We start from the raw sequence: 15,494 nt of genomic DNA, 5'->3' as shown, positions 1-15,494 counted from the left end.
AAACTAGGGACAGAAGGAGAAATTAAATTGTAAGGAGAAATTAGTACAAGAGAATGCAGGGACTAACTCACTAATTTACAAAAGGATTGAAAATGAATGAGCCTTTGGTAGAGTGTAGTGATGGCTACTGCACATGCACTCCGTTGCATTCTTAAAAAATGGTGCATATGATTCATTAGAATGAAAACATTGATATGACATTACAGTAAAATAAGACCACTTTGACATGGAACATAAGATTCAGCTATGTCATGATAGGGAGAATGTGTCCCCTTGTCTGAAACCAACTAACCAAGCTGGAATGGACATGAGCTACTTCATCTCAGTCTCCCATGTAGAAGCATGACGTTTTCTTCCCTATGCTATCACACTCACATGCTGCTTTAAGACAGGGGAGTGGTGGGTCATCTGTTATCACTGACAAGCATACAAGCCCTCTATTGAGCTGAGAAGCATTAGGTCAGTCCTTTCTGTCTCATCCCTCTGTTCTTCCATTCTACAAAGCTGAATATAGGGGTTTTCCCTGCTACTGATGGTCAGTGATTTGGATGGCAAAACAAGTGCTACACAATCTCTCACATTCTAGGCTTCCTTGTTGATCAAGGACAGGAATTTATTCTTCAGAAAAATAATGGGCATTTTTAAGAAAAGCTTACCTTATGTCCGCACAGCACATCTCCAGACAAGTGGGTCTAGAATAAGATTCATAAGGTCTGTTGAGAGATCGAAAATGAAGAAACACTACTTTAACAAATATGTAAATATTGCTGCCAACAAAGCATGCTCCTGCTCATCTAATACCGCCCCCTAACACGAGAAAGTTATACTTAACGACAATGTTCTACCCAAAATTTTATAAACATTGGTATGTGCAACCATCCATCAGGAATGATTTATACATTTTAAATCATAAAATTATGTAACTATCACACACATAAGTAACTTCTTTTTCAAACCCAGGCAAAACTGATTTACAGAAGTGAGTTTTAATTTCTCACACGAGATATGTTGGGGCTGATTCACAAAGGTAAACGTATACTTTTGTGGGCAGTCCTATCTTTTTATGGTCAGAGACTCCGCAGTCGTAAATATACTACTTGCGAAATACATTTATGAAAGGCAAACAATCACAAAAGTACAGAAAAGTGTAGGTTTCCCTTTGTGAATCAGGCCCATAAAGGGAAAAAGATATGAAACAAAACATACATGTTAAATAAAATAGGGTACAGGAATATATTTTAAAAAAATCACCAAAGGTTATATTTAATTTTTATTTTTCCTTACAATAAATCCCATTTGGGAAGTGATATGATACTTTTACCATAACAGCGAAATATGTGCAAGGGACTTTAGAGGTAGTCACAAATTTGTTTAAAAAATATTGATGTTCACTATTGCCAAACTTTTAGCAGCATGACCTTTACAGGGTGGGGAGCTTAAACACCTCAAGTGTGAATGTGAAACTGCATTTCTCGTCAGCCTCCTTCATCTCCCCATTCATCGCCCCCAAGACCTAATTGTGGCTTTTTCTTATGTTCATTGTTGATGAAGTCTATCAGAAATGTTGAAAAGGGGAAGTGCTCTTTGCATAGTCACAATGCCATAACAGTATCTATTTTTAGGGTTATTTTTCAGTCTCTGAGTCCCTTAGTAGGACAGTGTCTACCTTTCCTTCTCATGATGCTGTGCTCTTGTTCCCATCTTGTTCCCTTATTTCTTCATGAGTGATTGCTCTTTTTGATCTTCCAAGGAGTTGGAATTTGTCAATTCCAAAACTACTTTTTCCTCTTCAGGGATAATGGCAATATGGGCTTATGAATTCAAATCAAACAGTAGTTTGAATAGGAATGTCCATCAATACCTGATGAAAAAGTTACTAACCTTCATTAAAGATGTATCTGGTAGAGACCTATATTAGTTGTAGATTAATTACCTTAGAATTTCCTCCAGGCATCAGTCTGGATCTGGGGATTTTTCGTTAGCAGTACCCCGATGTGTCATTAAGTGGCATTGGTGGGCTCTGCGTCCTGTGTCATGGGCACCGGGATGACATCACAAGACCTGTATAGATTCCGACATGTGTGCTAATGTCAGTTCTTAACTCGAATTTTCCTGCCAAAAGCGCAGAGCCATGAAACACCTTGTCCACTGGTGCATCCAGACAAGGGCCCTATCGGGAAGCCCCTATCGCTAGCAATCAGTTCATAGAGCGAGAAGGATGGGTGGGGCAGTAAGGAATCTACAACTAATATATGTCTGTACCAGATACATCATTATCGAAGGTAAGTAACTTATTCATCTGATAGAGACTATTAGTTGTAGATTCCTTACCTTAGAATAGATACCCCAGCAATACAATCTCCAGGGGAGGGTCTGCGAACCAAGATCACACGAGGAAGTCCTGGAGAACCGAATGGGCAAAGTATCTGCCCCTCCGGGCTTGACTGTCCAGGCAGTAGTGTCTGGTAAACATGTGCAGAGATGCCCACGTAGCTGTCTGTCAGATATTAATGAGTGGGACTCCACGTGCTAACGAGTGGTTGCCGCTGTTGCTCTAGTGGAGTGAGCACGCAACCCCACAGGAGGTTCCTTCGATTCCAATGCGCAGAATATTTTAATGCAGAGGGCAACCCGTCATACAGATGGTCCATTATTGAACAGTACGACCTTTTGTGGTCCCCACATAGCCAATGAAGAGTTGATCCTCCCCAAAGGAAGTCTTTGGCATGATCAAGATGAAAAGATAACAACTGTTTTATGTCCAAATGGTGGCGTCTCTCCACCTTGGAGGGATGCGGGCGGGTTAAAGGTGGGCAAAGTGATGGATTATCCCACATGAAAGGGTGTGACCACTTTAGGAAGGAAAGAAGCTTTCATTCAAAGCACCACTTCATCTGGATGGGAGACAGATAAGGAGGCTTGGAAGATAGAGCCTGAAGCTTGTTGACTCTGTGAGCAGAGGTGATGACAATAAGGAAAGCAGTTTTGAGAGTCAGCAGCCTGAGGAGACAATTATGAAGGGGCTCAAAGAGAGCACACATAAGAAAGGTTCAAATCAAATTTAAATCCCATTGGGGCATTCTGAAAGGAAACAGAGGAAACAAATGAGTAAGGCCCTTAAAGAACCAAGTAACAAAGGGATACTCAAATAAAGAAGGCTGATCTGGAAGGCGTAGAAAGGCAGAGATAGCTGCAAGATATCCTATAAGAGTGCCCAAAGCAGAATCCTGCTGGGCCAAAGAAAGTATGTACAAGAGAACCTCTGAAAGAGGGGCAGAAAAGGGCATCAACAGCCTTTGCTGTGCACCATGCCACAAATTTGTTCCATTTACAGGTGTATACCATTTTAGTGGAGGGGTGCCTGACTGTCAAGATAACATCACAGATTTTGGGAAGAGAATCGAAAGCTGGTAACTGCCACCGCTCAATTTGCATGCAAGGAGGTGGAGACTGGACAGGTTTGGATGAAGAACCACCCCCTGCAGCTGCGATAGAAGATCCTCCCGAAGGGGCAGTCTGATCGGCGGATCAATAGCCATTCTCAGAAGGTCGGAGTACCAGACTCTTTGTTCCCAGTCCGGAGCTGGAAGAATAACTTGGGCCCGGTCATTTTTGATCTTCTTGAGCACTCTCGGCTGAAGTGGTATATGGAGAAAGGCGAACAGTAGGCCGAAGCTCCACTTGTGTCGAAAAGTGTTGCCAAGTGAGAGCCGCCTTGGAAACTCCATTGGGCAATACTGCTGTCATTGCGCATTCTCTTCATAGGTGAGCAGGTCAAACCAAGGCTCTCCGCACCGCTGAAAGAAACATTGTGCTACGTCCAGATGGAGATGCCTTTAGTAATCGACTAGACAACGATAACTGCGTTTGTTAGCTCTGACGTTAAGAGAGCCCACCAGGCGTAGAACCACCAGGGTTATGCCCTGATGTGCCAGCCATGTGCAGAGGAGGAGAGCATCCTGACAAAGAGTATATTACCCTACCCCTCACTGTTTGTTGCAGTACCACATGGCAGTGGTGTTGTTGCACCCCTTTTCGTTTAAGAGACGGAAGGAATGCCTTCAGTGCCAGTCTGATCGCATAGAGCTCCAGAACGTTGACATGGAGACCGAACACCGCTGGAGACCAGAAGTCTCTGATCTCCACCTCTCCCAGATAGCCTCCACATCCCAGGAGTTACGCATCAGTTACCACCATTAGATCTGGTTGGGAAAGGGAGAGGGATCTGCCTCTGACCCAATCGTGGTTCGATAGCCACTACTGCAGTTGTTAAGCAGTTCCCTCTGAGATCTGAACGTAGTCGGAAAGATTCCCCTGATGGTGCGCCCACTGGAACCTCAGGTCACACTGCAGAGCCAGCATATGCCATCTGGCATTATCCACCCACAGGATGCAAGAGGCCATAAGGCCCAGCAGCCTCAGAGTTATTCTCACCGAAATCTGGGATAGAGGCGAAAACCTCAGTATCATAGCCCAAATATCCCAGACTCGCTGCTCGGGAGGATAGGTCCGAAACTACACTGTGTCCTGAATCACTCTGATAAAAGGGAGCATCTGAAAGGGAGTCCGGCATGACTTTGGCATGTTGATAGTGAACATTAGTGAGTGCAGGAGGTCCGCCGTAGTCTGGAGGTGGGAGACAACAGCCTAGTGTGAGCCCGCCTTTAACAGCCAGTCGTCGAGATAGGGAAGACTGGAATGCCTGATCTGCGCAGATGAGCAGAGACCACAGCCATCACCTTTGTGAACACCCTGGGGGCACTGGTAAGGCCAAAGGGAAGTACAGTGAACTGAAAGTGCTTGTGGTCCATCGTGAACCGTAGGTAATGTCCGTGGGCTGAAAGGACGGGGATATGGAAATAAACATCCTGCAAGTCCAACGCCACCATTCAGGCTCCTGGGTCCAGGGCAGACGGGACCTCGGCTAAAGTGAGCATTTTGAACTTCTCCTTCTGGAGGAAGAAGTTGAGGTTCAGAGCTCTAGTATAGGGCACATGCCTTTGTCGTTTTTGGGCATCATAAAGTTGCAGAAATAACAACCACAACCAACTTCTGGCACAGGGACCCTCTCTATGGCTCCATTGGCCAAGAGAGCCAAAACTTCCTTGAGGAAAGTGCCAAATGATCCTCCGACATGCGGTCATAAGAAGGTGGCATGGAGGGAGGGGTAATGACGAAGTGGAGGGAGTACCCCCTTTGGACTGGTTTGCAGAACCCACCTGTCCGATGTGATGGACTGCCAGCGGAGGAGGTGAAGGCGAATCCTGCCTCCGACTGGCTGATAATGGGCCTGAAATGTCAAACTAAGGTTTGGAGGCAGGGAGAAAGGGTGGACTGGCCAACATGATGGCTCCCTGACCTGCAAGGACGCAGGGTTCAACGTCCGTGGCCACGCAGAGGCTGAACAGCTTGCATGAGTCGATGGCTGGGCTGGACAGAACTGGGCCAGGCGCCGCTTCCGCAGCCACGAAAGGGATGAAAGGCAGACTGGGATGGACAGGTGGCAGCTGTGAGGCCCAAGGATCTGGTTGTAACCCAAGAATCCATAAAGCTCTTAAGCGGCAAGTCTGCTTTGCTGCCAAAAAGGTGAGTGCCATCAAAGAGCATGTCCAGCAAAGTTGATTGAAAAACCAGAAGTCGTCAACCAGGCATTGCGTCTGACTGCTACTGACTTGGCAAATGTTCTGCCCAGTGAATCGGTGGAGTCCCGTCCTCAATGTACTGCGAATTTGGCTATATCTCCCACCTGCAACTGCCTGGGAGAGAATGGACTGGGCCTCCTCCATGCACTGAGGCAGCACCTGTGCTACCATATTCCAGATGGTTTTGAATATCGTCCCAAAAGGTAAGTGGTGTTCACCGACTGCAATGCCAAGCTGGAGCAAGAAAACATCCTCTTCCAGAGATGATCCAGCTTTTTGGATTCCCCATCTGGGGGAGCAGAAGACGAAGCACCTTCAGAAAATGAGGCTTAGAACACCAAGCTCTCAGGGGAGGGATGTTGCATCAGGAATGCTGAGTCACCTGGAGCGAGGTGGCGAGTGATTGTCCTGTCCACAGGTGCCCCGGTGCTGGGCTTGAACCAATGGACCAGAAGGACATCAGTAAGGGCTTCACTAAATGGCAAGAGGGGTTTGGAAGTGGAAACAGCAGGCTGAAGAACCTCTGTCAGGAAGTTAGTCCTGACTGCAACCGAAGGGAGCTCAAGGCCAAGGACCTCAGCTACCCTTCTCACAACCACAACATAGGAAGCTCCCTCCTCTGTAGCCACGGTGGGGGGAGGGGAAGTAAGCCAGTGTCAGGTGAATTGTTCACACCACTGGCATCACCCAGGTCGATGTGCCAGTCCGGTTCTTCAAGCTAGTTGGTTAACGGGTCCATCAGCCCCTCCAATTCCTCTTCACCTCCTTCTGGCCTAAAATGAATGCCAGCAATGAACACAGGAACAAAAGTCCCTTCCGGCGTCAGAATCGACATCGATCAACGTCATTCCAGCTTCGTGTCCACTTCGGGGATGGGGTCAGCGCTGAATGGGGACACAGTCGAAGCTAGGAGCATCGTCCTGAGGATCAACATCAGAAAAGTTCAAGTGAGATCGACTGGTGTCAATCCAGATCCAATACCGAATCCACTGGTGCCCTCTGGAGTCGGGCCAAAGCCACCAGCATTGAAGGCCTTGGGCGCCAAACTGACTCTGCGGGCCTCAAAGGTGTACCAGCGGAGCTGGGCTGCCCAAAAATGAGGTACATGGCTTCATAGAATTTCTGAATTAGGGAAGATGACACGCCGGCTATAGGAAAGGCAGGGAGAAATGGAGTTGTCTCAGAAGGCAACTCATCGCGTTGATTGACGGATGGCGTGATGTCGAAGAACGCCTGTGCTTCTTCTACTTCTTGTTTTTCCTGACTCACCCAAAGATCTCCTTGACGACTTTGAGTGCAATGAGGAGTGTGGGCTCCATGACTGTCCTCGAGCGCTTCGCCTGAAACAAGAATGGGAGCGACACAGAACCGAGCGTCGGGCCTCCACCAGCTTTTGGGACCGATACTGCAAAGCCTTCAGGCTCATGGCCCGGCACTCGGAGCACGACTTTGGGTCGTGGTCGTGCTCCAAACACCAGAGTCACACGAGATGCGAATTTGTCATGTACATCACCCAATGACAGGAGTCGCAGGGCTTGAAGCCGGTCTGATGTTGGGACATCCTCGACGCACCAGGAGTCCAAGACTCAGTAAAAAAGTCAAGAAAAAGACTAGCCAAAAATGGTCTCTCCGGATCTACATTTAGGCTGGCACGGAAAAAGAAAGCACTGATGTCAGCGTGCATGGCTGCCATTTATATAGGTCCCACAACATCATTATGGCGCCCACAATGACGGACAGATTGCAGAACGATGCCACCTACTGACGCCAGGGGTACTGCTAAGTGCTAACGAAAAAATCTTCGGATCCAGACTGACGCTTTGTGGAAAGTCTAAGAAAAGGAATCTACCACTAGAAGTCTGTCTTTTTCTGAAAAACGAGTGATAGATTACTGCTATTTGTCAGTTTGAGCGTAGCCTCAAGGACTGTTAATGACAAAGACAGCACTGGATCTCTGAACTTTGCCTGTCCATCGCTGTCGAGCCTGTGGTCTCAAGCTGTAGAGGACCCACAGAAGGTGAATTACCACAGAAGTGTGGATGTACCCTCGGGCCGCGTACCTCACAGGTACTCGGTGTGCACATTCCAATTCAAAGAATTATGACAAGCCATTTGGAGCCACTACTGTGGACAGCAATCTCTCCAGATAAGCGTCCATGTCAGCCACCTCCACGCCATCTGGCACGCTGTTTTGCCAGCTCCCGCTCCAATGTCTTCTGCTACCTGGCCCAGAAGTCCTACAATGCCAGAGAACTCCATCTTTTATTTTTACAAATTATCCACCAACAGGCACACCTCCCCTAGTCATCTTCATTTCACCTAACCTTGTCCGGTGGTGGTCGTCACATAAGATACCAAGATTTTTTGCAACTTTATTTTGGTTTACAACACTTCCCTGAACGTACTGATATCCTTTAGTATTTGGGCCAGTTTGTAAGCACAGCTAAGTTCATGCATTCCAGCTGACTGACTCCTCAGGGATGTGTGGTTCCTCAGAGTGTAGTAGCATACAGACAGATCCAGACCACTGGCTGCTACTCAAGTCTTAAGTGGATCTGCTCCTATGTGCTGCTCAGCCACAGTTTGTCACCCTCCAATCTCTAAAGCCCGTCAGTGGCATCTGCCATGCCCCTCTATACTTTATTTAAGCAAGACTTAGGCGCTCACGACCACGACCCCCAAATCCGTGCCACTACTTGCCACGTCATCATGCCTTCTGAATGATCTTCATGCCTTTACCGTGCCTCAACCTCCGAAACTCAATTTTCTAAGCAGATTGACAGCAAGTCTCTTATGACCATAGGCATCACACCTACCTAGTGGAACCTCCCTGCTTCTGAGGCTCAATCAATGCATGCCACTTGTGCAATACTCCTACTCTGGCACACTTTAGAATGCAAACCATAATCCTAGAAAAGAGCAGTCCGTCTCTTCACAGCTCTGTGAAGGAGTTATTGATCAATATACAGTGCTCTGCTAGGTCAGCCCCACATATTACAAAGGGACTCTCAGGGGCAATGCAAATGGGCAAGTTGCAAAGACATCCTTCACAGATCCTCCAGGGCCTCTCCGTCATAACCGTCACCATCTTAGGCCTAGACTGCGTGTCATCTTAGGCCCAGACAGCTCTGTTGTTGCCTCAGTTTAGGCTCTCCTACTGTGCACCGGGTCTCTCCCCACCTCATTGCCACCCGCAGAATTCAGAGAAGCCCGTCTCTCTGCTTTTTCGACCATCTGCCATGAGGGATGTCAAGCGATTCAGAGAAGGCTGGCTGCACATTAATGTGCAGCCATCTTTGTCCACGACTTGCCACTTCCCCTCACTATTCACACTTAGTAGTTATAATGGTAATACACATTTCTTGCTCATCCATTCATGCACTGATTACGAACTTTCTTTAAAAGATACTGCACTGCAACATGAGAAAGTTAAACTTCCCTTCAGTATTCTAGCCTGAGGTCCATATCAATGGTTTCTAACACCAAACAAAATTCGATTTCCATCATGAAATGTATTTATAGACTACATATATTACAAAACAGTATAACTAGGATCAGCAAGTTACAATGATTATTATTTTATACTATGAACTCCTAACCGCTAAATAGATGTCTCGGATACAATTTTAAAGTTCTGCTTTCCAGGCTGCAGCAGTCGTTTTCACCAATAACACATGGGTTGAGAAGTAGCCATGGTCATATTCCACCTGTTCAAATAAAGGGCTGAAATAGTGGACTAGTAGGCCATGCAAGATGGAAAACAAAATATTTTAAAATGCGGTTATCAGTGATTAAACACAGCGTCATCAGTATTGAAAAGCCACTGCATGGATATAGTTCAAATAATAACTACAGTGGGACTCATTAACAAACTTTTGGTGCAGTGCAGCGCTGAAAGTCTTACTGCTGTGCTGCCCTACGTCAGAACAACGGGCAGGAATGTACCTTATCTATAAGATACAGTGCCTCCCTATTACTGTGCTGGACCTCAAAAGGATGCCTTGCACCTTCTCAGGCACCCTTGCACAATGGTGCAAGGGTGTCCGCGCTGTACAGATGTTTGTGTTTGTGCATCAAGGATCACCTTTTTTTTTTAAACATGTTTTTATTGGCATTTGTTAGTAATTTCGTTACATATCATTGTTGGATGACAATATCGCAGAGTACAAGTGTCCAATCAGGTGAGATCAATCATCACGTTTACAATAACCTTCACCACACCCATGTGCAATGTAACCGGTGTTTGCCATACTATATAATACAAACCAGGGAAGGGGGGGGAAACTAGGGGCAGCCATGGACCGTCGTGCATCAAGGATCACCTTCCTGCACAAAAACACTCAATGGAGGCAATGTCCTCTTTCTGTGTGTGCTGCTGACTGCAGCACACATAGAAAGAGAAAAAACAAGGTGAAATTTTATTTCTCCTCGTTGCACCTCCCAAACGCCTACCTTGGGGAGGCATTGGCTTATGGCGTACTCCCAGGTATACAGCTTGTTGTAAATATAGGAATATGTTAAATGCTGTGGGTGTTACATGGGAATACCCACTGTAACACCCGTGGCACACCTCCCCATAGTAGTGTGAAACAATGGTGCAACTTACGCTGCTTTGCCTTACTCCATCTACAAGGCCATGAAAAGCCATGCAGTGTGGATTTACATGGCCTTCTAGAAAATGGCTAAGCCCTGTGTGCCACTGGAACGTCACAAAATGTGACTTTTCGGTGGCGCACAGGGCTTGTAAATGAGCCCCTGTAGATCTACATCAATCATGAACAAAGGCTCTGGTGACTGGGATGGATCACATTTGATAGCGATCACAGCAGAGTAAGATAGCTTGATGATTAGAGCTGAACAAGTGAAATCCTTCCCATGCGATCCACCATACCTCAGCCCTTTAGCCAGGTGGAAATTCCATTAAAGTGATTTGTCACTGAGGTCCGTATTAAAGCTTTTGCAGTTGATTTTGCACACTAAGTAGTATCTTGTGGAAACTGCAGGATCTTCTCAAAGTCAGGATCAGAATATGTCTTGCATCCATGCCCTACGCCTTAAAGTAGTTACACTATGCCACTCGAGTAGCCCTTCCCCAACCACAGATGAGATGTTCACATGGTGTGTAAGCTTTCAGAAAAGAAGCTTCTTACCTGATGTAAGGATCTAAAAACAATGTCCTCTAGCATTATGACAATTTTAGATTCAAATATTTATTTCTAGATGTTATTGTTCTGACTGGATCTGAGCACCTTGAGTCAATGAGAAGTAAGAGGTTACAATTGTGAGTCTGGTCACAGGGACATTAGTACAGAAGGTAGTGCCTGTCAACATCACCACAATATCACAGTGCAATAAAACTAGGGACATAAGGTGAAATTATATTATAAAGAGAAATTAGAACAAGAGAATGCAGGGAATAACTCACTAATTTACAAAAGGATTGAAAATTAATGAGCCTTTGGTAGAGTGTATGGATGGCTACTGCACATGCACTCCGCTGCATTCTTAAAAATTGGTGTATATGCTTCATTAGAATGAAAACATTGATATGACATTGCAGTAAAATAAGACCACATTGACATGGTACATAAAAATTAGCCATGTCAGGATAGGGAGAATGTGTGCCCTTGTCTGAAACCAATTAACCAAGCTGGAATGGACATGAGCTACTTCATCTCAGTCTCCCATGTAGAAGCATGAAGTGCATCCCAACGGTTTTTTCCCTGTGCTATTACACTCACATGTTGCTTTAAGACAGGGGAGTGGTTGTTCATCTGTTATCACTGACAAGCATACACGCCCTCTATTGAGCTGAGAAGCATTAGGTCAGTCCTTTCTGTCTCATCCCTCTGTTCTTCCATTCTACAAAGCTGAATATAGGGGTTTTCTCTGCTACTGATGGTCAATGATTTGGATGGCAAAACAAGTGCTACACAATCTCTCACATTCTAGGCTTCCTTGTTGATCAAGGACAAGAATTTATTCTTCAGAAAAATAATGGGCATTTTTGACAAAAAGCTTACGTTATGTCCTCATAGCACATCTCCAGACAAGTGGGTCTAGAATAAGATTCATAAGGTCTGTTGAGAGATCGAAAATGAAGAAACACTACTTTAACAAGTATGTAAATATCGCTGCCAACAAAGCATGCTCCTGCTCATCTAATACCGCTCCCTATCACGAGAAACTTATACTTAACGACAATGTTCTACCCAAAGTTTTATAAACATTGGTATGTGCAACCTTCTATCAGGAATGACTTATACATTTTAAATCATAAAATTATGTAACTATCACACACATAAGTAACATCTTTTTCAAACCCAGGCAAAACTGATTTACAGAAGTGTGTTTTAATTTCTCAGACTAGGTATGTTGGGGCTGATTCACAAAGGTAAACTTATACTTTTGTGGGCAGGCCTATCTTTTTATGTTCAGAGACTCCGCAGTCATAAATATACCACTTGTGAAATACATTTGTGAAAGGCAAACAATCACAAAAGTTCAGAAAAGTGTAGGTTTCCCTTTGTGAATCAGGCCCATAAAGGGAAAAAGATATGAAACAAAACATACATGTTAAATAAAATAGGGTACAGGAATATATATATTTTTTTAAATCACCAAAGGTTATATTTAATTTTTCTTTTTCCTTACAATAAATCCCATTTGGGAAGTGATATGATGTGATACTTTTAGCATAACAGCGAAATATGTGTAGTCAATATTGATGTTCTGATGTTCACTATTGCCAAACATTTAGCAGTATGACCTTTACAAGATGGGGAGTTTAAACACCTCAAGTGTGAATGTGAAACTGCAGTTCTCGTCAGCCTCCTCCATCTCCCCATTCATCGCCCCCCCCCCCCCCAAGACCTAATTGTGGCTTTTTCTTATGTTCATTGTTGATGAAGTCTATCAGAAATGTTGAAAAGGGGAAGTGCTCTTTGCATAGTCACAATGCCATAACAGTATCTCTTTTGAGGGTTATTTTTTAGTCTCTGAGTGCCTTAGTAGGACAGTGTCTACCTCTCCTTCTGGTGCTGTGATCTTGTTCCCATCTTGTTCCCTTATTTCTTCATGAGTGATTGCTCTTTTTGATCTTCAAAGGAGTTGGAATTTGTCAATTCCAAAACTACTTTTTCCACTGCAGGGATAATGGCAATATGGGCTTATGAATTCAAATCAAACGGTAGTTTAAATAGGAATGTCCATCAATACCTGATGAAAAAGTTACTAACCTTCATTAACGATGTATCTGGTAGAGACCTATATTAGTTGTAGATTAATTACCTTAGAATTTCCCCCAGGCGTCAGTCTGGATCCGGGGATTTTTCGTTAGCAGTACCCCTATGTGTCATTAAGTGGCATTAGTGGGCTCTGCGTCCTGTGTCATGGGCACCGGGATGACATCACAAGACCTGTATAGACTCCGACATGTGTGCTAATGTCAATTCTTAACTCGACTTTTCATGCCAAAAGCGCAGTGCCATGAAAGACCTTGTCACCTGGTGCGTCCAAACAAGGGCCCTATCGGGAAGTCCCTATAGCTAGCAAGTAGTTCATAGAGCGAGAAGGATGTGTTGGGCAGTAAGGAATCTACAACTAATATATGTCTGTACCAGATACATCATTATCGGAGGTAAGTAACTTGTTCATCTGATAGAGACTATTAGTTGTAGATTCCTTACCTTAGAATAGATACCCCAGCAATACAATCTCCAGGGGAGGGTCTGCGAACCAAGATCACACAAGGAAGTCCTGGAGAACCAAACGGGCAAAGTATCTGCCCCTCTGGACTTGTCTGTCCAGGAAGAAGTGTCTGGTAAACATGTGCAGAGATGCCCATGTCGCTGTCTGACAGATATCAATGAGTGGGACTCCACGTTCTAACGCAGTGGTTGCAGGTGTTGCTCCAGTGGAGTGAGCACGCAACCCCACAGGAGGTTCCTTCTTTTCCAATGCGCAGCATATTTTAATGCAGAGGACAACCCATCGTAGAGATGGTCCATTATTGAATAATCCGACCTTTTGTGGTGCCGACATAGCCAATGAAGAGTTGATCATCCGCCAGCAAGTCTTTGGCATGATCTAGATAAAAAGACAACAAATGTTTTATGTCCAAATGGTGGCGTCTCTCCCCCTTGGAGGGATGCCGGCGGGTTAAAGGTGGGCAAAGTGATGAATTATCCCACATGAAAGGGTGTGACCACTTTAGGAAGGAAAGAAGCTTTCGTTCAAAGCACTACTTCATCTGGATGGGCAGACAGATAAGGAGGCTTGGAAGATAGACCCTGAAGCTCGTTGACTCTGCGAGCAGAGGTGATGGCAATAAGGAAAGCATGTTTGAGAGTCAGCAGCCTGAGAGGGCAATTATGAAGGGGCTCGAAGAGAGCACAAATAAGAAAGGTTAAAATCAAATTTAAATCCCATTGGGGCATTCTGAGAGGAAACAGAGGAAACAAATGAGTAAGGCCCTTAAAGAACCAAGTAACAAAGGAATACTCAAATAAACAAGGCTGATCTGGAATGCGTAGAAAGGCAGAGATAGCTGCAATATACCCTATAAGAGTGCCCAAAGCAAAATCCTGCTGGGCCAAAGAAAGTATGTACAAGAGAACCTCTGAAAGAGGGGCAGAAAGGGCATCAACAGCCTTTGCTGTGCACCATGCCACAAATTTGTTCCATTTACAGGTGTATACCATTATAGTGGAGGGGTGCGTGGCTGCCAAGATAACATCACAGACTTCGGGAAGAGGATTGAAAGCTGTCAACTGCCACCGCTCAATTTGCATGCAAGGAGGTGGACACTGGACAGGTTTGTATGAAGAACCACCCCCTGCAGCTGCGATAGAAGATCCTCCTGAAGGGGCAGTTTGATTGGAGGATCGATGGCCATGCTCAGAAGGTCGGAGTACCAGACTCTTTGTTCCCAGTCCGGAGCTACAAGAATAACTTGGGCCCGGTCATGTTTGATCTTCTTGAGCACTCTGGGCAGAAGGGGTATATGCGGAAAGGCGAACAGGAGGCTGAAGCTCCACTTGCTTTGAAAAGCGGTGCAGAGTGAGAGCCGCCTTGGAAACTCCATTGAGCAATACTGCTGTCATTGCGCGTTCTCTTCATAGACGAACAGGTTAAATCAAGGCTCTCTGCACCGTTGAAAGAAACATTGTGCTACATCCAGATGGAGTTGCCATTCGTAATCGACTAGGCACCGATGGCTGAGTTTGTTCGCTCTGACGTTAAGAGAGCCCACCAGGTGTTGAACCACCAGGGTTATGCCCTGATGTGCCAGCCATGTGCAGAGTAGAAGAGCATCCTGACAAAGAGTATATTACCCTACCCCTCACTGTTTGTTGCAGTACCACATGGCGTGTTGTTGCACCACTTTTCCTTTAAGAGACGGAAGGAATGCCTTCAGTGCCAGTCTGATCGCAAAGAGCTCCAGAAGGTTGACATGGAGACCGACCACCGCTGGAGACCAGACGTCTCTGATCTCCACCTCTCCCAGATGGCCTCCACATCCCGGGAGTGACGCATCAGTTACCACCATTAGATCTGGTTGGGAGAGGGATCTACCTCTGACCCAATCGTGGTTCGTTAGCCACCACTGCAGTTGTTAAGCAGTTTCCTCTGAGATCTGAATGTAGTCGGAAAGATTCCCCTGATGGTGCGCCCACTGGAACCTCAGGTCACACTGCAGAGCCAGCATATACCATCTGGCATTATCCACCTGCAGGATGCAAGACGCCATAAGACCAGAGGCTGAAACATCAGTATCATAGCCCAAATGAACAAGTTACTTATCTTCGGTAACGCTTTTTCTGGTGGATACAATATTTGCCTTTGGATTCC

The 15,494-nt window shown here is 45.5% G+C and overlaps 1 protein-coding gene across 11 annotated transcripts in view; it reads right to left on the bottom strand.

Moving 5' to 3' along the window:
• LOC146802160 (uncharacterized) overlaps positions 1-15,494 on the bottom strand; it is a 535,895-nt gene that overhangs the window by 449,844 nt on the left and 70,557 nt on the right. For 6 of the 11 annotated variants that reach the window (XR_014967706.1, XR_014967704.1, XR_014967703.1 and 3 more), the window contains 2 exons: positions 11,666-11,722; positions 657-713 (listed from right to left, as the gene is read on the bottom strand). Coding sequence is in view for 4 of the 11 variants with exons in the window: in XM_085621737.1 (XP_085477863.1) it covers positions 657-713; positions 11,666-11,722 (114 nt within the window). In the remaining 7 variants the exon portion in view is untranslated. The remainder of the gene's footprint in view (positions 1-656; positions 714-11,665; positions 11,723-15,494) is intronic. The other 5 variants (XR_014967708.1, XR_014967707.1, XR_014967705.1 and 2 more) reach the window with 1 other exon arrangement.

This window comes from Triturus cristatus, chromosome 8 (genome assembly GCF_964204655.1).
Source record: "Triturus cristatus chromosome 8, aTriCri1.1, whole genome shotgun sequence".
Taxonomy (NCBI): Eukaryota; Metazoa; Chordata; class Amphibia; order Caudata; family Salamandridae; genus Triturus; species Triturus cristatus.
This window is presented reverse-complemented; position numbering and strand designations above follow the sequence as displayed.